This window comes from Ursus americanus, chromosome 14 (assembly GCF_024610735.1).
Source record: "Ursus americanus isolate L20-20 chromosome 14, mUrsAme1.1.p, whole genome shotgun sequence".
NCBI lineage: Eukaryota > Metazoa > Chordata > Mammalia > Carnivora > Ursidae > Ursus > Ursus americanus.
Genome location: NC_142140.1, coordinates 5,479,762 through 5,504,071, shown reverse-complemented (window position 1 = coordinate 5,504,071; position 24,310 = coordinate 5,479,762). Strand labels below are relative to the sequence as shown.

Here is a 24,310-nt window from a genome sequence, read left to right as displayed (position 1 = left end):
AGGGTTTGCAGCACAGTAACCGAGCCGGCGGGGGTCCCGTCTGCCTCTGGGACACCACGGTTTGCCTTCCAAGCGCCTTCCTGAGAGCAAGGACCCTTCCGCACCGCCCCGCCCGCACCCCGAGGCAAGCGCCTGACCCACTCACGCTGTGCGGGGATACACTTGTCCGACACGGCTGCAGTTGTAGACGGTGAAATTGGCCCTGACGATGCTCCGCCCGTTGACCCTCACAGACATCTCAACAATCACGTGATCTAGAATGGCCGGGGGAACCAGGGAGAGAAGGACAAAGGGGTCGGGGGTCTCCAGCGACCTCCGACCTCCGAGGCTGTGGTGTCAGGACCCCTGCCTGACATTCCACCACTCCACCTCTTCAGGGCTGTACTCACCGCCCAGGGAGGCGCTTACCCTGGTGGGGCGGGAACGGCGGGAACTGGTCCCTGGGCAGGAGGTTGCAGTAGGCGATCTGGTGGCCAAAGGCAGGGCCTGGGACCCGGGCCACGGTGTGGATGTTGTTCCCGTAGTCACAGGCCATCTCCATGCCGCTGAGGCTGGGCAGGCTGCCCGAGATCTGCAGGATCATGCCCTGCGGGGCCGGGGCCCCTCAGCTGGGGGAGTGGGGAGCAGGCCCTTCCTTTCACGGCCCCGCCCCCACCCTAGCAACCCTGGGAGAAGGGGGGACAGGTGGCAGGGACTCCAGGCCAGAGGGCTATATCCTACCTGGGGCTCTCTAGGCCTCAGCTTCCCCAGCTGCACAGTGAAATGGACCACCTGACAGCAGTCAAGTCCCTGTGACTTCTCTGACCCCTTCCCCTGAGAGTCTCTCAAATCTACCAATCTGTTCTCACAGCAGGGCAATTTCCTTTGCCCAGAACACTTCTCCCAGAGACTCACCTGACTCACCTACTTCCTATCTTTGCTCAAAAGCAACATTTGCAGCACAAGGCCAGCTCCAACCTGGTCTAAAATGTCAATGATCCCCCCAGCCATTCTCGGCCCCTCTCTCTTCTGCTTCCGTTTTCCCCATCGTACTTTCACTGTCTTGACAGCCTATCTTGCCTATTCCCTCACCCCCTCACAAGCATGTCAGCCGCTCAAGGGCCAGGGCTTTGTCCGCCTCGTTCAGTGCTGTGTCCCCAGAATCTAGAACTGCACTTAGCACATAGTAGGTGCTCAATAATACATTTGATGAATGAATGAATGATTGGACAACCTATGCCCAGTCTGACTGACAAGAGATAGCATGTGAAGGACTCTATGATATATAATAGTGGGGAGAGGGGTGCAGAGGAGTCCCAGGCCCCCTCTGGCCCTTTAGAACCATCATCTCCCCCTATTGATGAATGAGGATACCCAGCCTCGGAGAAGTCACTGAGGGCAGGGGTCGGTGGGACCCAGGCCCATCTGTCCCTCAGCCCCTGTCCCCATTATGCTGCTATGGGCGGGAAGGGGGTGTGGCAGCTCCAGGCCTCCCTGGGAAAAGGCAAGGCAGGGAGTCACTTGCCTCCACAGGGCAGATTCATCTGAGAACAAGAAACAGTGGCCTGGCACTTGGTGGCCCCTCTGCCCCCTCCTTGTACTGGGGCTGAGAAGAGGTGGGGCTTAGGAACTCACTCTCCTTCTACCCTCCAACTTGCGCCCTCCCTCCTGAGACTCCAAAGCCAGCCCCCTTGAATTCAAATCCCAGCTCCCCTAATCCCTAGCTGTACGACCATGAGCAAGTCACTTTACGTCTCTGTGCCTCCATTTCCTCATCTGTAAAATGGGGATGTTAAGAGCATCTACTTCATAGAGTTGTGTGAGGCCTAACAGAGGCGGACACCATGTGCATAGCAAGTGCTGGCACTTCGTGAGTGCTCAGCAAAGCCCAGCCATTCTCATTATTTGCCTCCGGGTCCGTGGGCCCCCATGGCAGGAGTCTCTACCTCTCGGGGTCTGGGGGCCAGGTGAAGGGCGGCTTCCCACCCCGTGTCGCCCCCAAGCTGAGCGCTGGCTCCCCCGTGACTCACTGGGTACTCCTGGTACACGTCGATCTCTGCAGGCAGGACAGTCATGGCGGGACAGCGGCCGGGGCCCTCGCTGGCACTGGTCCAGAAATGCCGCTGGTCGGAGTTGGCACAGTCCTGCTGCAGGGTGCACCTGGAGCGGCAGGGCGCAGGTCAGGCCCCCGGTGGGCTCCTCCCCCCGCCCCGCCGCGGCCACCCGGGCCCAGCCTCTGCCCCAGGGAGCCTCACCGTGTCTCCAGGGCACACCAGCCACAATAGGCGTCCGCGGCACCCACGCAGTCCCCGCAGGTGGTGTGCACAGCACAGGCAGCGACTTTCACCCTGGCCATCTGGAGGCAGAGGCGAGGGCCCAGCTCCATGGGGAAGCAGCCATGGCCAGGGCCCTGAGATGCTGGGGAAACTGAGGCTCGAGGCTATAACAGGGGGCATGTGGGGAAACAGGGCTTCCCCGCAGAGGTGATGACCACACTGGGAAGGGAAGGGCTAGCTGACAAAGGGGAAGGAAGGTGCTCCTGCTGGGAGGAAGAGAGGAAGAACGCTTGCATGTCTGGGGACCCTGCCAGGCCTGGGCTATGGCCTTACCTGGTGTGACGTCATCAGATACAGGTAACCAGGGTCTGCCGGGTCAAACTGCATTACGTGGTGCACGGGCTCCCCGTAGGCCACTGTCACCACCCGCCGGCTCACCACCTGCATGCTCTCATTCAGGTTGATCTGGGGGGGCGGGGTTCGGGGCGTCAGGGTGATGGTGCACCAGGGCGGTGCCCACGGCGGGGGACGGGCACTGCAGGTGGGGCCCCGACCAGGCCGGGTGTCTCAGTCTCACCCTATTTCCGGCCTTCCAGGACCGGTGGGCAATCACGGACATGGAAGGGAGGGCAGTGGGCTCGGCCTCCACACTTGTGCCTCTGCTGGGGCCCCACCAGGAACTCCCTCCCTGACTGATCTTCCCCAACACATCCCACCGTGTGAATACATATAGACTTTACAGTTTACAAAAGATTCTTTGGGAGGCTGGCTGGCATCCTGCCTAAGAGCAGGGACGTGGGTTTGAATTCTGGCTTTGACATCTGCAAGCTGTACAAACGTACGAGTTGTCACTCCCCCTCTCAGAGCCTCAGCTTGCTGACCTAATGGGACTCGTGATCGCTCCTGCCCCTCAGGACCATGGTGAGCACACACGGAGAAGGTGCCTGCAAAGCACTCATGGGGCCACACTTCTCAGGCCTCCCCTCTTGTGCGCATTTCACAGATGAGGAGACTGAGGCCCAGAGAGGCTACAGACTTGGTGAGAGTCATGAAATGAAGATACTTCGGGGTCACAATGCAAGCCCAGGCCTGTCTGACCCCACCGTCCAGGGATGAGGCGAGGGGGTGGGGTCCAGGGTCTTGGCAGGAGGAAGACCAGACCAGCTGAGGCCTGGAAGCTCCGCTGGCTCTGAGAGCCCCTCTGCGTGTCCTTCTGAGAACAGACAATGCCCACCAGGGCTCCATCAAACCTTGTTCCTTTTCAGCCGGCCCCTCACACTGCCAGCATGCTGCCTTGTTGGAGGCCCCGCCAGGCCCTGAGTCGGGACCAGTGGTCTAGAAGCCTCTCTGGGCCAGCTGCCAGGGACCTCCTACTGCCTGGCCCTCCTCTGTGGGCTCCTAACTTTTGCTAACTTTTCGGAGCTCCCTCCCGCTTATAGAATAAACTTGTTCTGGCATTCAAGGCCCTGACAACCAACCCCAGCTTACTCCGCCAGGCTCATTTTCACCCCCTCAACCCAACTCAGGCATTCCAGCTTCCAGGCCTTAGAGCACGCTGTGCTCCCTGCTGGAGTATTTCTCTTCCTCTCCCTTCAGGGAAGATCTGTCCTCCTGGTACCCCTCTAGAAGAGCTTCTCAAAGGCCCTCCTCACACCAAATTGGAATTACTCTCTTCCCAGGCTCCCGCAGGCTGGCCTCCGGCCCCTGAGATGCCGCCCATCCCAGGTGGCCTCTTGGTGGAGTCTGCCCAAGCAGCCTGGCCGCTGCTCGGTCTCCGACCTTCCCTTGCCGTCAGGCACCCAGCAGACACTCAGCTTATTTCCACTCCTTCAAACATCTATTGAGCACCTACTATGCTCCAGAGCCTGGGCTGGGTGCTGTAATCTAAGGCCCGAGCAGGGAAGGGCTGGTGGGAGAAGACAGTGCACAGCACAGGGTGCTGGGTAAAGAGGTCTGGGTTGAGGGGTCACGTGGGCTCCTGGTCAGCTCCTGGCCCTGAATTCAACCCCAGCTCTCACTGTGTGACTTTGAGGCAGTCACTTCCCCCCTCTGAGGCTTAGTGTTCTCCTCTGTGAAATGGGAATCCTGGTGCTACTTCCTTCACAGGCGACAGTAGACTCTGACCACAGTCTGGGATGGTCCAGCTCATTCCCCCATGACAGATGAGGAATCTGAGCCTCGGGGTGAGAAGCAACCACCCCCAGGTCACACGGGCCCACACAGCTGGGGCCAGCAGAGCCAGGATCTAAATCTAAGTATCTGATCCCAAAACATGAGTCCCACCGCGTAAGGACCCTCGGTGGGGCTTCAAAGGCTGAGAATGATGTCCCCCCCCCACCCCCCGCTCCCACACCTGGCACCTTCCCCACCACTGCTAGCGGGCCAGCTAGGGTCCTGGGGCCGGGCGGCCAGGGCTCCGAGCCCCAGTCCACACCCCAGCCCGTGGCGTCCGCCTGGGTAGCTGAGGGAATTGAGTTATCGGATCTGAGTCAATTAGGCCAGGGCCTGGTACGCCCTGGAGCCGTGCCAGGCAGCTGACTTTCCTGACAGGCAGGGGACGGGAGGTGGCGAGGAGGAAGCTGGCCCAGGCCCTGCAAAGTCCTTCCTACCCCGTGGTGGTGAGATTCCTCTCACCTCTCCCAGCTCCAGGAATCATTACCTCTAGAAGCCAGTCATCTTGGTTGGGGGTTAGGGGAAGAAATGGCAATGAGAGCCCCTACTTGCCAGGCTGTGGCCTTCCCCTGTCAAAGCCCGAAAGTCTCAAGAGGTAGGACTTACAACCCTCCACAGATGGGGAAACTGAGGCCCAGAGAGAGGAAGGTGCCTTGTCCAAGGTCAAGTAGCCAGCAAGTGGCAGAGCTCAGAGACTTGAACAAAGATCCCTCTGCTTCAAAGCCGAGTCCTAGAAACCCAAGAGAAGGGCCCTCTCTCAGGCCTGGTTTCCCTCCTCTGCAGGACAGGGCACTTCTTATTATGAGCACGAGGAGAAGAAATGGATGTGAAAAATGCTTTGTAAACTGTAAGGTGCTAGGCAAACCGGAGAGAATGAAGGCTAATATCGGGCCCATAGAGGCCATGTGTACAGCCTCCCTAGACTCAGCCTCCCCTCACCTCCTCCACCCCCTCAGCCTCCCCAGCCCTGACGCCCCAGCCCTACCTTGAGCAGCCGCCCACTGACTGTGCCCAGGAAGACCACTGTGTAGTTGCTGACAGTGGCCACGGCCACAGAGGAGAGGCCCGGGGCTCGGAACACAGGCGTGGCCTTCAGGGGCTGCAGGACGGACAGCGGGTGCTGTAGGTGGGCAGCCCCACAGTCCAGTTGCTCTGGCTGCAGCTGGAAAAGAAGCAGGATGTCAGACCTTGGCTCTAGAACCTTCTTTGGGTCTCTGCCCACACTGTAGATCAGGCCTCAGCACCAGAGCTTTAAAGTCCTGCTGCTGCTGCTGCTTTCGATGCGCGGGTCTGGGCTGAGGCCCAAACACAAGCAGGACCCTATCCCTGACTGTAGACTGACCCCTGACCTCAGCGTGCTTCACAGAGCTGGCCCGAGGAGACGACGTTTCAGGTAGGCAGGAACTGTACAGGAAAAGCTATGTGATGGAGGCAAGAAGAGCTGGCAGCGGGACAAGGTCAGGAGGCCACTGAGGTGAGGACAGGGTGAGGCCTACATACCCTCCCAGACTTGGAGCTGCCCCTCACGGCTGGTCACGGCCGGACAGAGCAGAAGAGCCCAAACCAGGCCGCCCGAGGCCATCCTCCACTTCAGCTTACCTGCTGCTACCGGAGAGCTGCCCCTCCCGCCTTGGCTGGGTCTCCACAGCAACCAGGGGGTTTCCTCCTCCCGGGGCCCCTGCTCTGACCCCAGCACCACCACGCAAATTCCCAGCAGCTTACCAGACCCCAGACTGAGGCCTCCCCAAACCAAGGCCTCCCTTTCTCCCACAAGCACACATGCCTCTCACCTGCCCACACTACAGACGGGCAAACCAAGGCAAGCCGTGTCCAAATGCACAGCCCCGCCATCCACACCGGCCCTGGCCACCCCAAGTGGCGAATCAGTCCCACCACACGGAGTGAGGCAAATGGAGCTAGTGACCCCAGCCCCCAACCATTCCCTGGACTTGTTCCTACCCTTCCCGGGGTCTTATGGGTCTTATTGCTCCTTCCAAAGGTTCCTGCTGCATTTTGCACAGAAATGCAAAACTGGCCTCCAGGAAGCACCTTTGAGAAGATAATCGTGCAAATCCACAAGGATGCAGACCCAAGGATGGTTTAGAAGAGTGGGGGGGGGGGGCAGGGGGCCGGACACACAACCTCAAGGTCCTGCAGGATTGAGCATGGAGATAACGGCGCATTGTCCAGGAGGGCCGGCCCCACCCCTGAGTGACGCCACAAATCCTTATGGATTGAGACGCAAAGATATCTGCCTGAGAAAAGTCACAGGACGTCGTAAGGCCATTCTGGTAAAGCTGGCGCGTCCATAGTGAGGTAACAGTCATGACAGCAAACACAACAACAGGCTGTGTTTGGGGCCCCTCGTGGCTCAGCTGGTCATGCGTCTGCCTTCAGCTCAGGTCATGATCTCAGGGTCCTGGGATCGAGTCCCACGTCGGGCTCCCTGCTCAGTGGGGCGTCTGCTTCTCCCGTTCCCTCTGTGCTCTCTCTCTCCCCTGCTCTTGAATAAATAAATAAAATCTTAAAAACAAAACAAAACATAACAGGCTGCGTTTACTGAGAACTGACATTGTACCAGGCCTGGGCATCAACTCCCTACATCCTGGCAGCCCTATGAAGTCCCATGTCACAGATGGGGAAACTGAGGCTCAGAGGGGAAGCGGCCTGCTCTGGATCACCAGTTGTAGTGTCACGCCTCTGTGACTGAAACTGGCAGCAGACTTGAGCCCCACCTCGGCCCCGTGGGTGCTGGGATGTGGGCAGCGGAGGCTCTGAGCAGGGACTCCGAAGGTCACCAGAATGTCGCATCGGAACCAGCTTTAGGGTGCAGCCTTAGAGCCATTTTGTTGCTGTTGTTGTTTTTAATTTCTCATTTGTGGTTTTTGCAGGCCTAAGCCACTGATGATGTGCCCGTATGGGGTTTGCTCAAAAGCTCAGCTAATTTTCAAAACCAAACAAAAAATACCAGGTGTGCCCGTCCTTGGGCAAATAAACACAGTTTCAGGCCCCACAGGCTTCTAGGTGAGGCCTGTATCCCCGAGTGTCCCTGGGGGCCAGGCCCTGAGCCCAGGGGTGGGGTGGGGCTGGGGCCGTCCCTGGGCCCGAACCCACGGGTGGGTGGTCTCCCACAGGATGGCCGGGGGTGACCGGGCAAGTGACCTCGCTTCTCTGAGCCTCAGTTTCTTTAACTGTAAGTAGACGCGTCTCTAGCTCTCCCGTCACAAGAAGGGGATGAGATCATTCATTGGGAAGCGCCTGCACTGTGCCGAAATGCTCCAGAAGTGTTGGCTGACACCACTGCCATTTCAGATAGGACTGTCACTCAAATATTATGAAGTGGAATTTGGAACAATCATGCCCACCTCTAAAGCTTTCCAGCTGGACTGCCCAGGAGCCCCCTAAGGCAGCCTCTCAGCCGGGAGGCTTTCCCAGCCCCTCTTTTCTGGGCCCACGCTGACCTCGACACGTCCCCCTGAACACAGCTGCCAAGTGAGCCCTTTAAAAATGCAAAGGGGGCGCCTGGGTGGCTTAGTGGGTTAAACATCTGCCTTCAGCTCAGGTCATGATCTCAGGGTCCTGGGATCGAGTCCCCCATCAGGGCTCCCTGCTCAGTGGGGAGCCTGCTTCTCCCTCTCCCTCTGTCCCTCCCCCCACTGGTGTGTGCGTGCTCTCTCTCTCTAATAAATAAATAAAATCTTAAATAAATAAATAAATAAATAAATAAATAAATAAATAAATAAAATGCAAATAGGCCTCCCGGGCTTGATAACCTCTGATGGTTTACACAACACTCAGAATAAACACTGAATCCTATATCCTCCCATCAGGGGCTCTGAGCCCTTCTAAACCCATCCCATACCCTCCTCACCCACACTCTTCCACTCCAGCCACAGGAGCCTTGTTTCTTTTTTTTTTTTTTAAGATTTTTATTTATTTATTCAACAGAGATAGAGACAGTCAGCGAGAGAGGGAACACAAGCGGGGGGAGTGGGAGAGGAAGAAGCAGGCTCATAGCGGAAGAGCCTGATGTGGGGCTCGATCCCATAACGCGGGGATCAAACCCTGAGCTGAAGGCAGACGCTTAACTGCTGTGCCACCCAGGCGCCCCAGGAGCCTTGTTTCTGTCCCTCAAACACTGGGCACTGCCTCAGGGCCTTTGCTCGTGCTGTTCCCTCTGCCTGGAGTGTCATTTCCCAGACCATCACATAATTGGCTCCCTCTTGTCCTGCAGCTTCAGACCTACCCTGCCTGACTTCATTCTGTGTGTGCCCGAGGTGGGGGACAGCTGTGGAAAGGGGGTGCGGGACCATGTCCCCCAGCAGCCTCTCCCGGTCCCGGGCCCGCCCCTCAGCCATCCTGCAGTTGCAGGGAAGAGGTGAGGGGGGCTCTGTCAGCAAGTAGGCAGGAGAGCGGGCACTTGGGCCCGAGGCCTGCCATGAGGGAAGCTTCTCCTAAGGGTTACATAACTTTTCTTCACTGAATATGGATTACTTGCGTCATGAAATAATAAGCTGTTTTAAAATTAAAATTGTAAACCCTTGCCTGGAGGACATGATTTTCCTCCCTGAGCTTGGGGGAGGGGGAAAGGAGGGAAGACCCAGGAGGCCCTGGATGACACCCGTAGGGTTTTCTCCCCTGGGCCCCGCAACGGGAGACCCCAGCCAGCCAGGAAAAGCCGGACGAGGCACCCAGATGAGGGTGACTTGTGGGCCGGGTGGTAGAGAGGATGAGACAGGAACACGCCGGGAATCCAGCTCTCGCCCGCCCGCCCTGACGTTCACAAGCCATTAATTCTGTACCGAAGGAATTTTCTAAAAAGCCTTTCCTCCAACTTTTTTTTTTCTTATCCTAAAAATAAAATCTAAAAAAAATTTTAAAGGAGAAGTAAGCCCCCGTCAGCTGCCCTGGATGATCTGTGCTCTGAGGGGAAGCTGGTTCTGGACTGCCAGGGGAAATCACAGGGCTGTGGAAGCCGGACCGTGTCCACCGGCCACCCAGCAGCTGGCGGAGGGGGCGGCAGGCCTGGGACAGGGGGACAGTGCCCTTGGGGACGGGGCAGCCCCCCCGAGTGTGGCCTCCGCCAAACTTGGTCTCCAGGGGCAGTTAGCTCCTTGGGCCCAAAATACCACCCTGACCGTCGGACACTGACTGAAATTCCTCCCTCAGCACCGGCCTTCCTTCAAGTCTCACTTTCCGTAGTTCTTTCAAAACACAAATTCCCCTGGGAGCAGGGGAGGGCTGGCCTCTCCCAGCACCCCCTCCAATCCAGGAGAGCCACCTTTCTGAGCACAAAACTGGTTAACTCCTCCCTGGCGTCAGACCCGTCTCCAGCTCCCGGCTGTCTTCAGGATCGGGCATGGCATTCAAGGCCTTTGTGATCTGGTTCCAGCCGCTCAGGCTTCAAGTCTTGCTGTTTTTCCTCTGTCCCACCGTCTGCTCTGACCACACCAACCTCTGCAATTTCTCAAATGTGGCCACACCTTCCACCAGGGCTCCTGACCCTTCATAATGTTGCTCCCTCAGCAGCTAATGCCCTTCCCACACCTCTGAGCCCTCACACTTCCCCTGGCCCATCAGTCCCCCTTGTCTTGACCCATGCTAGTCCCTTTGCCAGACATGTCCAGGCAGCAAGTTTTTCACCAGCTTTCAAGATGTGACTCAGAAAAAAATCTCCCCTCTTCTGGACAGCACTGTGCTGGTTACCACTTTCATTTATCATGGTAGAATAAACATGAGCTTCTCCAGGGTGGAGACTGTGCTCTAGGGTGAATGTTTACCAAAGAAAGGAGACTAATTTTGACTAAAGTGCGATTGACTATATTCAGCTGCTCCTTTTCCCAACAGAGAGTGAGAACAACGCTGCCATGCTGGGTGCTGGAGAACCAGAGCAACATACAGGCCAACTGTATGCCTACTGTGTGTATGGCAACATAGGGGAGTCGGGTGTGCAGGCCCATGAAGCACCTGGCTGCTACTTTTGGTTCCTCTAAGAACCTCAGTGTATCCCTCTCTGAAATGGGACGAGCAATAACTGGTCTCAGCTTTTTTCTGAGAGCAGGACACATCCTCTCTCTCTAGCTAGCTGCCTCCTGGGGCCAAAGCTCAGCTCTGCCCGCTTTCCCATTAAAACTCTGACGTATTGATTTCACTACCAACTGTAATTGTGTTGCCTTTCTCTCCCCAGGAAGCCGGCTGCAGCAGGAGCTTCGAGAGCCCAGTTTCTCGGGCCTCTGCATCCTGTCTGCAGACCCCACCAAACTTTAGCCCCACCGCAGGCAGCACTCCGAGGAGGGTGAGGCGTCCATGGTAGGCCAGGGGGCAGGCTGCAAGGCTCAGGGGTTCCATCCCAGGGACAGAACACGCCGGCTGTTGGGGCTTTGTGCTCAGGAACTGAGGGCACTTTCCCACCTCAAGTGTTTGACTGTTGTCGAACCGAGAACCCAGGAAAGCGAAGTTCTCCCGGGAGGAGCTGGAAGCACGTCACCACTTTTGGGTGTTAGAAATACACCTGGGCTGGGACTGGACCGAACCCCGTCCTCCTCACCCTCCACAGGGGCCAAAGGGAGTTTTAAAACCATAAGGCACTAAATGCAACATGGGACCCTGGAAAAGAAAAAGAACACACATGGAGTAAAGTCTAGAGTTCATTTGAGAGCGAAGCACTGATGTCGGTTTCTTAGTTTTGACAAATGAATCGTGGGAACGTTAAACTTTGGCAATAGGAAAAATGGAGGGAAGGGTATGCAGGAATTCTCTGTACCATCTTCGCAACTTTCCTATAAATCTAAAAGTATTCCAAAATAAAAAGCTTATTTTAAAAAAAAAGCAACCACAAACCAGTCTGTGTCCCCTCTGCAGCTCAACAGCCATCAATGGCTTAGTGACCTCAACACAAACCCAAACTTTGCTCCTGGGCCCTCAAGGCCCTGTTCTACCTGGCCTGCCCCCTCTGGGGCTCCCCTCAAGGCCCTCCCCTGCCAACGTTTCCCTCAGTTTGGACAGCCAAGGACAAGGAACTCTCCCTTAGGAGAATGACCCAGAGACAAGGACTAGAGGAAAGGGAGCAAGCAAGGATCAGGCAGGGGGGTCAGGGGGGTCTGACAGGCAGTCTGCAGGAGGCCTGGACGAAGAACGACCAAACTCTACAAGACTCTTGCTTCTCACAAAGCCCAGGTGATCAGCCCTTCCCCTACCCTTCTTCAGAAGCCCTGAGGTTAAAGGGGGGAAGCGTTCTCAAGGTGACCCGCAGGTAAGGGGGGGGTACTCGGGTATTCAGTCCCGTCAGGTCAGAATTTGAAGCCATGCCTGTGACTCCAAACCCAAACCCCTCCCTCCCACTTAGCGGTGCAGCTTCTCAGAAACCGCAGCTAATGGTTTATGGCTCCACTGAGCAGACACCTCCACCAACGGTAAACTGAGTCATGGAAAGAGCCATGGGGCTACTGTGCACCCGCCCAGCGAGGAAACAGGATGGACCTGGCTCTAAGGGGCAAGCGGCAGAGGCCCCCACACCATGGAGGAAGCCTCCGGCCGCCTGGGAAGGAAATACCGGCACCTCCCAGTGGGTGGTCAAGATGCTGACTTCCTGGAGGGGTAGGCGGGGAGAGAATGTGCAACTGGGCCACAGAACAACAGCCAAGAGGCCTGGCTCTGAGCCAGAGGTGAAACCAAGGTACAGAGGGGGGCAGAGGCTTCCTCAGGACACACAGCGCGATAATCCCTTACCTGACCCCAGGCTGCCTGAATCAGGCCGGGGAAAAACCGAGAAGTAGCAATGGACACCGCAGCTCGGGTAGACCCTTCCAGAGTTTCAAAGAGGCTGCCTCTGTTTCCCTGACCCCCTCTCTGGAGGGGGTGGGTCACATACACACACACACACACACACCCCACCAGGGCACTGGCTTCGTCCAGGTCAGCCAAGCACCATCTGGAAGGGTTGTGTGCACCAGCCAGCCAGGCCATCCTGAGCACGATGTCTGTCTAACCACAACTGGCACCCCAGGCCCTGCCACCAAGCTGGCCGCAGTCTGGAGGCACAGCCCCCGGGCTGAGGTCAGAGGCCTGGCTGGATTGAAGACCTGCTATGTGTAGGCCCCGAGCAGAGCCGCCTCACAGCCACACGCTTGTTGTGTCCCCATGTTACAGACAGAGAAACTGAGGCTCCTGACGCAGCAAGTCTTGTGGCTCATTACTCACCGTGGGATGCTGCTTCCTGTCTGAGCCTCGGTCTCCGCATCTGTAAAGTGGGGGCAATAACAGCACCTTCCATACAGGGCTGCCCGAGAGGGTTCAGCTCACAGCAGCCCTCGACCCCTGCAGATGCTCAGTCGATGTTCCCCATTAGCTGGGCAGGTCACACGGGAGCCCCCAGGACGAGCCACTCCACCACATCCACGCAGCCACCCTCACCCACGACCGGCGTTGGGAGCCTGGCCGAGGCCCGCTCTGCTCAGGCCTGCCTGAGAACTACTACCACAGCCGCTGACTCAAGCAGCCATTGTTTTGTTAGCTGGACATGGCCCCCCCAGACACCCAGCTCCCCCTTCTTGAAGCTGTTTCTCATTCTGGCCGAGCCTGGCCCCATTTCCAGCCCTCCCCCCTGGGGTCCCAGAGGACAGAGTGTGGGATGGGCAGCCAGCGACTCTTCCCTGCCTGGGGGAAGTCACTCCCTCCCGCCCCACTCTAATGGGGGGCGGGGCAGCAGAGCGCGCGGCTCCAGCCCCTCCTTTCCCTGGAACGGTTTCTGTCCCAGCCTCTTCCCCTAGAGGGGATGTGGGCCAGGAGAAGCTGAGAGCCGCAGCTGCCTCTCTCTCGGGCACATTTGGCCTTCCTCCTCCTGGGGCCAAGGAGCCCTGGGGACTGGAACTCACACCCTCCTCCCCATCCCCTGGGTGCTGGCCTCCGTCCCAGAGTCATCATATAACAGATTGTGGGCACAGCCGAGGGGACAGGGCTGGCTTGGAGTCCCCAGCAAACATCTCTGCGCTGGGTCCCATGTGCTGGGACATGGAGGTGACACCAGGGTCACCTCCAGCTGCCCACATCCCAGTTCAGAGATTACCCCCAAGTCAGGAAGGGACAGCTTTAAAATAATAACAACACAGTAGTATCGACAACACAAGTAAGTTGGCTTTGTACCCCTGCCTATTTAACCTCATTTAACCCTAATAAGTTGGTGCTACTTTATAGCAAGGGAAACTGAGGCACGGAGCAGTGACTTGTCCAGGGTCACACAGCCAGAAAGGCCAGATACAAGCCTGAAACCTAGGCAGGCTGGCTCCAGAGTCCTTGCCCTTACCCACAGCCTCTCCGCCCAATGCTCTGCTGGGCAGAGCCAACAGCTGCTGGGAGCCTGGCTGCCTGGAGCTGGAAAGGCCCTGGGTGGCAAGCTAGGGAAACTGAGGCCCATCAAGGAGATGGCCACTTCTGGAGGGCTCATTCACTTCAAACACAGATGTTGGACGGGCCCTGAGAGGGGCATGGGGGCAGACGTGACTGCAGATCCCCATTTAGCTCCCTTCCCGGGCCTGGCCTCCACTTCAAGGCCTCTGCCCACTGCCCCCCCATTATTTACCGATCAGAGCAGAAAGCACTCCATGACTAACGCCCCGCTGGGGCCTCGCTGGGCCTCATAATGGAGCTTCGAGCTTCCTCCCTCCTCCAGCGTGTGATTTATCGTGTTTCAGGGTAAAGGATGGCGGACAGGGAGGGGCCAGCCCCGCTGGCCCAGCGGAGCTCAGATCTCGGTGGCATCGAGTGTCAGCGGGAGAGTGGGTGGTGCAGGGGCCCATCCAGGCAGCCTGTTGGGTTCGGCTCTGGCCCAAACACGGGCTTTGAAAAGAAGAGAACGGCCACGCTCCGGGGGTAGCCACGATCCAAATGCACGTGGCTGGCGCCAGGAGACTTTCCAGGCCTGTCCCCACGCGGCACCGGCTGGTTTCCATGGCAATCCCCACACCGTTGTCAGAGCCGGAGAGGCCCACGGGAGTCACCTGGTCCAGCCACAGTGGGGGCTCTGGGAGAGAGCCTCCTGCTTCTGCCAGCACCTAGCAGGACTGATGAGTCCCTTCTAGAACCAGATCGACTGTGTCTCACTCTTCCTCCAAAGCCTTGCTGGCTCCCTGCAGCCCACAGGACAGCATCTAAATCCTTGGCCTGCACCCCAGACCCCACACACTCTCAGCTTCATCTCTGCCCGCTACCCAAGCCACATTCCACCACATCTCTGGGCCTTCGCCTTTGCCTGGAATGCCTTCCCCCGCCCCATCTGCCCACGTAGCTCCAACATCCCCCTCCTCCAGGAAGCCTTCCTTGACTCCCTCAGAAGAGGCTGGGCAGTGTGCAGCCCTGGTTGCAGCACATCTTCTGTCATGATTTCCTCCCTGACTGGGAGCTCCTGGAGGGTAGGGGCAGTCTGAATCACCTCTTTTTGGGGGCTGCCATGTAACAAAGCTGGGCCCCCTCCTATATTGCCACATTCTAGAGAACGCCCCACCAGGAGCAAGGGCAGGCAGGAGTTGCTGCCTGCGAGGTGCTGGGCTCTGGTGGGCGAAGGCCGAGGCAGCCGCAGTCCTGGGGAACAGAAGCCCCACGCCTGGGACCATGCTGGGCACTGGGGCTCACCGGGAAGCTCTTACTCTCCTCACAGCAGCCCCAGCAAGGCCAGAGCTGCCCTGGGTGTGTTTCCTCACCTTTAAGATGGACCCATTCACCTCTTGCCACTGTGACCGTGAGGGCCCCTTGGGATCACACCCCTTCAGTCAGTGTTTTGGGAGGAACCAGGGAGTGAAGGGGACAAGCACGGGCTCCACGGCGAGACCCCAGCTCCACCTTTCACCCACAACGTGACCTCAGGCAAGTCACTTAACCTCTCTGGGCCTTGGTTTCCCTGTTCTGTAGATTAGGGGTAACAGTCGTCTCATTCCGTTTCCGGGGGGATTAAAGGCCTGACTGTATAAAAGAGCTCTGCGGTGTACCTGACCCAGATTCCCAGGAAGCAAGGGCACCAACAGCAGGCGCGCCCGTGCTGCTAGGAGCCGCGCCGGGACGGCCAGCGCTCCCTTGCCACCCCCACAGCCCAGCTCGATCGGGAAACTGAAGTCCAGAAAGGGGACGCCACATCGCCCTGGGCTCAGGCCCGCATGCTCCGCGTCCAGACACACCACGTCCCTTCTCCCTCCAGCAGCCCGAGCGCCATCCGGCCCCTCTCCTTCACCGCCATGAACACCAGCAGATCTGACTCTTGCAGCGCACACAGGCTCTGCCGAACACGGCTGCCGGTTCTTCCCGATGCCGGCCCCATTTTACAGATGGGGAAAAAGAGGACCAGAGAAGGTAAGTGACTTGCCCGAGGCCACGGCTAGGAAGGCGCAGCACCCAGATTAGAATCCAGGGAGTCGGTGCCGGGGTCCAGCACTCACGAAGCCTCTGGGCCTGCGCGGGTGTGGCAGGTCCTAACGGTGGGTATGGTTACCTCCATCCCCTCTCCGAGCCAACCCTGGATGGCGCCGTACTGCCCAGGAGGGGAGGCAGCCGCCCAGCCCAGTACCTAGCCAGCATTGGTCCAGGCCTGGGGTCATTGTTGAAAGAGATCTGTCAAGTCATCCTTCAAACTGACCACACCCTTCGCTTGCACACTCAAAGGGCCAGGAGGTTCACTCCTTCCAGAATCCAGATGTTCACATTTTTAGACATGAATGCAACTAGTACTTCCCTGCCTCCCCCACTTGCTCAGAAGGCCTGACCAGCCCCACCTTTGACGGATGCCCCGGCCAGCCTCTCCCTACTCTGGAACTGAGTCACTGCCCCTCAGCTCCCAGCTGCCATCCAGGACCTGCGTGAAGGTGCTGTCACAGAGGGGGTTTTATACAAAGGGCCCTGCCAAGTCTCCATGGGGCAGGGTAACTGCAGAATTCCCAGGTAAGAGCTCACAGCTAATACCAGCCATTGTCCACCATGGTGGCGACAGCCAGTTTGCAGATCTCCCTGACTGCTAACCAGCCATGTGACCCTGGGCCTCAGTTTCCCCATCTGTAAGCTGGGGACAATAGTATTTCCTGCCTTATGGTGGGGGGCTATGAGATCAAATGCACTGGCGCTCGTGAAGGGCCAACATGGTGACTCCACTCAGAACTGGGAGCTCAGCCATGTTTATTATCCAGCCCCAGAGAGCTGACAGGGCACCTACCCTCCGCACACCCCTCAGGCCCACCAGATGCTCGGTGTCTGCCCCGTCAACAGCAGTGAACACGTGCCCGCTTTCTCCCCGTCAGCCTCTGCCTTCCTGCCTCTGAGCTCACTCAGCTGGGGTGGCCCTGGACACACCCTTGCCTCACCCCTCTGTCTCGCCCACCCGAGTCACCTTTAGGACCTGGTGTGATTCCATCTCCTCCAAGGGCCTGACCCCCCTCCTCTGAGCACCCCCTGCTCTGCTGGCTCTTTGACACATGCCGAGCACATTTTTCTCAGATGTAGTTTTTCCCTCCTGTTACTAATACCTGCACCCGCCATTTCCTGGGCACCACATGTGAGATTTTAATCTGCCCACATCCTCAGAGGGAGACACCGTCCCATTTTATAGTGAGGAAGCATGAGGCCCAGAGAGGGTAAGACTCACCCTGGGTCACACAGCATATGGGGAGAAGAATGGGACTCAACGTCTCATACCTGGGAGTCAGGACTGGTGACATTCCCAGGGTTGGTTGGGATATTAACTCTCGCCTGGCCCAAGGCCTGTCTGTCTCTCTAGGCTAGAAGGTCATCCTAGCCAACCCCGCTGGAACCACCTGAGTCCCACCAAGTGTCTGCTTGTACCTTTGGCTATGGAAGCTCACTCCCAGCCCCCAGTCCAACTCCAAATGTAAAGCCCATCTTGGAAGCTCTGTCTCCCTCCACCTCCACCCAGCATTTCAGCCCCTAAATTGGTTCAGAAAACGCCTTCTTGACGACGAGCACCCACCCACCGCATGCCAGTTTAAAACAGCCTGAGGGTTTTTTTTCCACCTTTACTATAAAAAGACACCTTGAAAATGCAGCATTGGCATTTCCCTGTTGGTTTTCCTTTTAACTTAAAAAAAAAACAAATATCACAGTCACTCAAAGGTTGAGAGGAAAGATTCAAAAGGCAGGGAAATAGACTCAGCTTCCCCTCGCCTTGCTGGACAACGCTGTGCCTCAGTTTCCCCCACTGACAGCACACAGCAACTTCCCAACTGGCTTTCACCTTAAACATAAATGGAGGAAGGGGATCCAAGCTACACGCATGAAGGATATTTTTCTCACTCATTTTCTCTCTCAAAATCATGCCACGGCCCCAAGTATGCCAAAAATAATCAGGGACAAAGTTGGGGCCCTCTGAAGCCTGGCGGGGTGGACAAGTCTCCCTGCTTCTGACCTCACACCTCAGTAGCTCCTCCCTTCTCCAGCAGATTCCTGGATGGAAGGTGGCAGAAGCTACAGATTCATTGTCATAAATGTGGCAGCAGAGGACAGAGTCCTCCAGGTGAGAAGCTGGAAGGTCTGAGATCACTCTGACTGAGCGGCTGGACCTGTGGGGTCAAAAGACTCCCCAAGCAAGAGCGGGAGGCTGGACTTCCAGAGGCCCACCCGAGCCACCTCACTTGAGGGTCAGATGTCCCTACACAACAGACAGAAAGACAGGGTCCTGGACCCCACCGTCCAGCCCCCCTGAGACCACCTGCCGCTAGAGAAGTCAGGCCAGATGGATCTGGGAGAGAAAGGGATTCCAGGTGCCTGGAACCCCCCCAACACCCCCAGGCCAAATCCGTCTTGTCCCCCAGAGGCACCCCACCACATGCCCTACTCCGACAGCACCAGCTTCCATCCCGATGCTGGACCACACTGGGCAGCTTCCTGCTCCACCCTGTCCGTCCCCACCTCTGCGGCTACATGCTGGCACCCGAATCCGTCCGGAACGCACTGCTTCCCTCCGTGCCCGCAGACCAGGCCCTACACAGCCCCCGGGAACAAGGCCCGACCTGCCGCCTCCCCCACCGCGCCCAGCGCCCACCACAGGCCCGGCACACAGTAGGCGCTCAGGAAATATTTGCGAGTGAGTGCGTGACTCTCTTGCCTGGAACATAGCACCGGCCCTCCAACTACTCTCCCTGCGGCTCATCTTCCCTCTCACTAGCTTCCGAGAGACTTTCTAAAATAATTATATTAAAAATGATGAGAGTATAGTTGACCCTTGAACAATGCGGGTTTGAACTGTGTGGGTCCACTTATGTGTGGTGTTTTAGAGGACAGCACTGCGAACGTATTTTCCCTTTGTTCTGATTTTCTTCATAACCTTTCCCTTTCTCTAGCCCACTTTCTTGTAAGAATACAGCATACAGCGCGGATAATACACAAAACAGACATCAACCACGGTTTATGTTACTGGTAAGGCTCCCAGTCAACAGAAGGCTATTAGTAGTAGTTAGGTTTGGGGGAGTCAGAAGTTATATGCAGATTTTGACTGTGCAGGGGGTCGGTACCCCAACCCTGAGTTGCCAAGAGTCGACTATAGTCGCAAACACAAGTGCCAGGCACTCTACTAAGAGCTTTACAGGTGTTATCGCCTTTAATCCCCACAACAGGCCTGTGAGATAAGTACTTTCTTATCACTCCCATTCGACAGAAGAGGAAAGTGAGGTACTCATTCAGATCACATCGCTGCTCTGGCTAAGACCCTTCATGACTCCCACGTCCCCAGGATACAGTCCCAGCGCCATGATACAGCCTCCCTACACCTGCAGGCCCTGCCCCTCTCACCCCTCCCTCACCGCAGGACCACCTTCAGTTGCTCTGGCCCACCTTGCTGTGTCCTACCTCCAGGCCTTCACACAGGCTGCTCCCTCTGCTGGGACCCTTTTGTCACCTCATGCCAGCTTCACGTGGCTAACCCCTGCTCATCCACCCACCTCCATGTTGAGAGCACCACCCCCCGAAGCTATGATGTCCCCTCTTGGGGCTCCCTCTGTCCAGGTTCTCTTATTACCCACCCCCCCGCCCCCCGCCCCCTGGGCTCTAAGTGCCTGGCCACACGTCTGTCCTCTGCTCACCTGCAGGGGCCATGAGAGCAGAAACGGAGTCACCATTGGGCTCCAGCTCCCAGTGCCAGGCTGGGGCACACAGTAGGGGCTTGGGAAATGTCTTCTGAGGCCTCCATCTGAGGCTAGAGGTGGGACATGGTGGGGTATTTACTGCTGTAGAACCAGCCAGAAGAGGTCACTGCTGCCCGGGGCGAGAGCAGAGCCTTGTTAATAAGGCCCCCCGGGGAACAGCAAGAACAGCAGGCAGCTACCAGGTGCTACTATGGGCCAGGTTCCCCGTGCTTCACATTAACTCATTCATTTAGTCCTTGAAGCAATCCTTAGGGATTCGTTTTTAGTGTCCCCACTTTACGGAGGAGGAAAGTGAGGCTCAAAAAGGTTAAGTCACTTGCCAAGGTCACACAGCTAGGAAGCGACAGAAGAGGATTTGAATCCAAGGTACAAAGTCCAAGTTCTTGGCCTGTCGCTGGGGAGCTGGCAACAGCCTGAAGCAGGAACAACCAGCCCCCGCCCCGCCCCCACCCACGGCTAGGCTAGAGGCCCAGACCCTGTGGCCTTGGACACATCTGGGAGATACATCCCAGCAGCACTGTCCTGTGTCCACAGCTGGGCATGGGGAAGGGGAGGGGTGTGGAGGACACAGGGAGAGTGGCTAGGAGGGCCAGAAATCCGCCCCACCTGGGGGTGGGGAGAAGGCCCATGGCCACTCTGTCCCCGGGGCTGTGTCCCTGGAGAGGCCCTGCCCCTCTAAGGAGAAGGAAGCCCCAGCCCCCTTCAGCAGAGTGAGTCACCGCACCAGGCCAGGCTGGGGACCGTGGGAACCAGGCCTGTTCCTGCCAGAGGGGGAGGGGGATACTGCAGTGGCGGCCTGAGGAATCCCATGGATCAACCCACACCAAGGGCCTGGATGGACACACAGACCCTGGAAAGGCCGAAGGCCCAGGGGCTGGCCTGACCTCAGCTTGGGCCACCCCAGTAGGGTCTTCCCTCCGTAAAACAGGGATTGACTCCCCACTCACCTCCTCTAGCCCTGAGACCCCCCAAACAAAGCTTATACCCTCAAACACACCCCTTTGGAGGATGTGGCTCTGCGGAGGGGAATGGGAGATGTCCCAATCACAGGGCTGGGCAGCCAGCCCTGACCTGGCCAGCCCCCGTGGGTGGCAGTCTGCCCCGCTCACCCACCGTGACCTTTATTTTCAGGGCGGCCGGCCAGCTGGCGGCAGGCAGCTGTGGGAGCCCGAAAGCAGAATTAGGAATCTGCGTTTTCTCAAAGCCCCAGTGTTGGGCACACCCACAGGGGAATAATTAATCTCACGAGATTCTCGCCACAGCCTGAAGACCGTGAAGGGACGGGGCAGGGCCATGGGGGGCCTGGCCCCAAGGAGAGCGCACCAAGAAAAGGCAGAGTTCAGCATCTCGCTGCGAGAGAAACTGAGGCTTCCTAGGTGTTGAAATGGACTCCCCTGGCTCACACGAGGATGCAGAGTGTGGAAAAGGCACGGGGTCCCACCTCTCAGGGCCCCCTGAAGAAGTGACCCCTTGCTAGTGGGCTTTCTTGAGGGGACCTGCACAAAGTTCCCTTCCACAGCTGTGTCATGTCCCCCACAAGGTCAACACACACAGTGATCCCCCAACCTGGACCCTCACCTCGGTCCAACCCAGTCCCAGCTGCCTGGGCCCCATTCCCACCCCGCCGGTTTTGCTGCCGCACAGGGCCCTCTCCTGCCCGCTGCACACCCCAGTGCCGCATGCAGGCCTCTTCACTTCCCTCCACTCCCCCGGCTCCCGTACCACGTCAGCCACCTGAGACCCCTCCAACACACTTGCATATACACACACTCTGAGCTCCGTGTCCATTAGGCAGCAAAGGATCAGTGGTGTTAAGAACACAGATGAGGCCAAACAGCCTGGATTCAAACCGTGCCTCTGCTGGTTCCCCGCTGTGTGATTTTGAGCAAGTTACTTAACCTCTCTGTTCCTCAGTTTCTTTACCTGTAAAATGGGGGTGAGAGTAGAGGCTCCCTCAGAGGGTTGCTGTGAGAACCAAGACAGTTATGCCATTTGACGCACTTCATAGGCATTCCACAAGTGTGGTCGGCTAGCCTGCAGCCCCCAGGCCTAGTACATGCTCAATTTATATGTGTTGAATGAGTGAATAGAAGTTGGCCTCAGGAACACAGCTGTCTGCCAACCAGTGGTCTCCCCAGAGGACCTATGGTTCCCAAACACCTGTGTTCTCTGCCACACACATCCCACTGCACACCCAGGCCTGCCGTGCTGCCCGTGTCCCTGTGGGACACTTCTACCTGCCCTGCGTTCCTGCATGGCCAGCTCAGTGACACACGACCGACCCCGTTACTCCCTCCCTCACACACATCTGCAGGGTCCTGGTGCACACCTGCATACCTCCCTGCACACCTGCCACACCCAAGCACACATCTGCCAGCTCCCAGAGCAGCCCCGATAGGCTCACAGCAGCCCGGGACACGCCTTTGCTCATGCACTCACTTGCTCTGCACTCCGCACACACCTAGGACCACCTCCTGCACACCTGGGCTATCTATGCGCCTTTGGCTCTCTCCCCGCACATCTGCAACCTCGACCCCTCCCACACAGCTAGTTACACTCACCTGTAACCCAGCACTCCCTTGAGTGCCCGCAGGCGCACACCTATACCAAATTTGCACCAGTGTCCCCACCATGGCCAACACCTGGGTCCCGACAAATGCACCTGTGGCCCAAAGTACCTGGGTCTCCACACGCACGTCTGGGTCCCACACATTCACACGGGCGTCCCGCTCAGCGCACAACCCGCCCAGTTACCCGCACGTTCTCCCTCCACCACCCCACCCCCCGCGCGTGTCCCGCGCCTTTGGCATACCTGGATGTTGCGCTTGCGCTCGCAGGCCGGCCCGGTGCCTTGCACCACGCTGTCGAGCACCGCCACCACGTCCGGTGCGGGCTCCACGAAGCAGGCGTTGCGCGCGGCGCGGATAGCGGCTTGCACGTCGGCGAAGCGGAAGGCGCACAGCGCGGCCGGAGTCGCGCGGGCCGCGGGGGACCCCTGCGGCCGCTCGAAGACGGCAAAGAGCAGCTCGCGCGCAGGGAAGACGGACACCAGGCGGCTGTAGAGGTCGCCGCGGCCCGCGCCGCCCGTGCACTGCAAGCCCAGTTGGATGTAGGACTCGGTGAGCTTCTTGGCGTCGCCGCCGGCGCCGCGGGGCAGGCAGATGCGCGCCAGCAGGCTGCGCGCCTGGCTCTCCTTGTCGCCCGCGCGCGCCTCGCTGTTGAGCGCCAGGTACGCGTAGGACGGGGCGCCCGGCGGAGGGTCGGGCGGGTGCAGGAAGGCGCGCACAAAGCCCAGCTTGTGCTGCTCCTTGGCGCCCTGCTTGATCTTGAGAATGTTGTCGTCGGAGGGGTTGAGGTCGAAGGTGAAGAGCTTGGCTAGGTCGCCGCGCGCATCCAGGGAGCGGATGGCGATCTCGGGCGTGTTCTCGAAGCGGTGGTCCTCCAGGCTGCGGTTGCGCGGGAAGAAGGCGCTGCCGTAGCCGGTGTACGTGGCGCCCACGAGCAGGCGGCTGCCCCCCGTGCCGGCGGCCGGCGGCAGTACCAGCCCCACGGTGGACGCGTTCGGGTGGTTGGCCGCCACGTTGAGCATGCTGGGGAACACCGTGACGGGCTCGGCGGGCGGCGCGGCGGGCGGGAAGCGCACGGCCACCGCGGAGATGTTGCCCCGGCGCCGAAGCTGGCAGAAGCCCTGGTAGATGGACCCGCACACGACCACCAGGCCCTGGCCGGGGTCCAGCTGCAGGATCTTGTTGTAGTTGTCGGTGAGGCGCCGCGGGTGCTCGCACGAGGCCTGAGGCAGCTGCGGGGCGTGACACAGCGGGCTGTCGGCCACGGGGCCCACGGCCGCCTCGGCCTCCAGGCTCAGGTTGGCGCCCGACAGCTGATAGAGGCGGTTGACGGCCGCCAAGTACACCGTCCCCGCCGCGCCGTCCAGGGCGAAGTTGTTGGTGGGCGTGGGCGAGGGGAACCGGCGTTGGATCTCCAGGGCGCCGGCCCGCGCCGCCCCCAGGAGCAGCAGCAGCGGCAGCAGCGGGCACGGTGTCGGGGCCCGGAATGGCGGGCGCGGCGGCAGGGGGCTGGCCGCGGCGGCCCGAGCGCTAAGGGGTGCGCCGCCCGCGGCGCGACGAGCCATCCGGGCGTGCGCGGGCTGCGCGGCGCGGCGAGTGCATGGGGCGCGGCGCGGCCGGGAGCCGGGAGCCCGGAGGCGGCAGGAGGCGGGGGGCGGGCCCGGGCCGCGAGGCGCTTCCTGCCCGCGCCAGCGGCCCCCGGCCCCGGCGCCCCGGCCCGGCTCAGCCGCGCCGCGCAACCCGGGGGCGGGGCGGGGGCGGCTCCGCTGCGGACACGCCCTCGCGCCCCGCCCCCGCCGCGCCCCGCCCGGCCGCGCCCCGCCTCCCGGGCCCCCCCTCCCGCCCCGGGCCCACCTCCCCAAGCGCCCCGGGCCCCCTCCCCCGGCAGCCCGCCGGCCCCGCCCGGCTCTCCGGCCGCCGGGCCTTCTCTCGGCTGTCGACGGGTCCGGCCGCCCCGCGCCCTCCAGGACTCTCCCGCGCGGCGCCCGCGGCCCGAGGCTCCCTTTCCCGGCGCTGCCTCCGCCTCCGTCGCTCGTTCCTCTCGCTCGTTCCTCCCTCTTGGCCGCTCGGCCTGTCTGGCTCGGGCTTGTTTCCTTTTTTCTTCCTCTCCTTCTCCCGGGTCTCTGTCTCTCTCAGGGTCTCCCTGTCAGTGGCTCTAACCCCTCATGGCCCCCCAACTCCGTGT

The 24,310-nt window shown here is 59.2% G+C and overlaps 1 protein-coding gene across 2 annotated transcripts in view; it reads right to left on the bottom strand.

The window, feature by feature from the left end:
* PLXND1 (plexin D1) overlaps positions 1 to 23,765 on the bottom strand; it is a 56,261-nt gene extending 32,496 nt beyond the window's left edge. Inside the window, exons 1-7 of one of the 2 annotated variants that reach the window (XM_045812325.2) lie at positions 22,371 to 23,765; positions 5,413 to 5,589; positions 2,589 to 2,720; positions 2,235 to 2,335; positions 2,010 to 2,139; positions 409 to 586; positions 146 to 254 (exon numbers count right to left, since the gene is read on the bottom strand). In XM_045812325.2, coding sequence (XP_045668281.1) covers positions 146 to 254; positions 409 to 586; positions 2,010 to 2,139; positions 2,235 to 2,335; positions 2,589 to 2,720; positions 5,413 to 5,589; positions 22,371 to 23,690 — 2,147 coding nt within the window. In that variant the 5' untranslated portion in view covers positions 23,691 to 23,765. The remainder of the gene's footprint in view (positions 1 to 145; positions 255 to 408; positions 587 to 2,009; positions 2,140 to 2,234; positions 2,336 to 2,588; positions 2,721 to 5,412; positions 5,590 to 22,370) is intronic. The other variant, XM_045812324.2, reaches the window with a different exon arrangement.
* Positions 23,766 to 24,310: the final 545 nt, after the last annotated feature.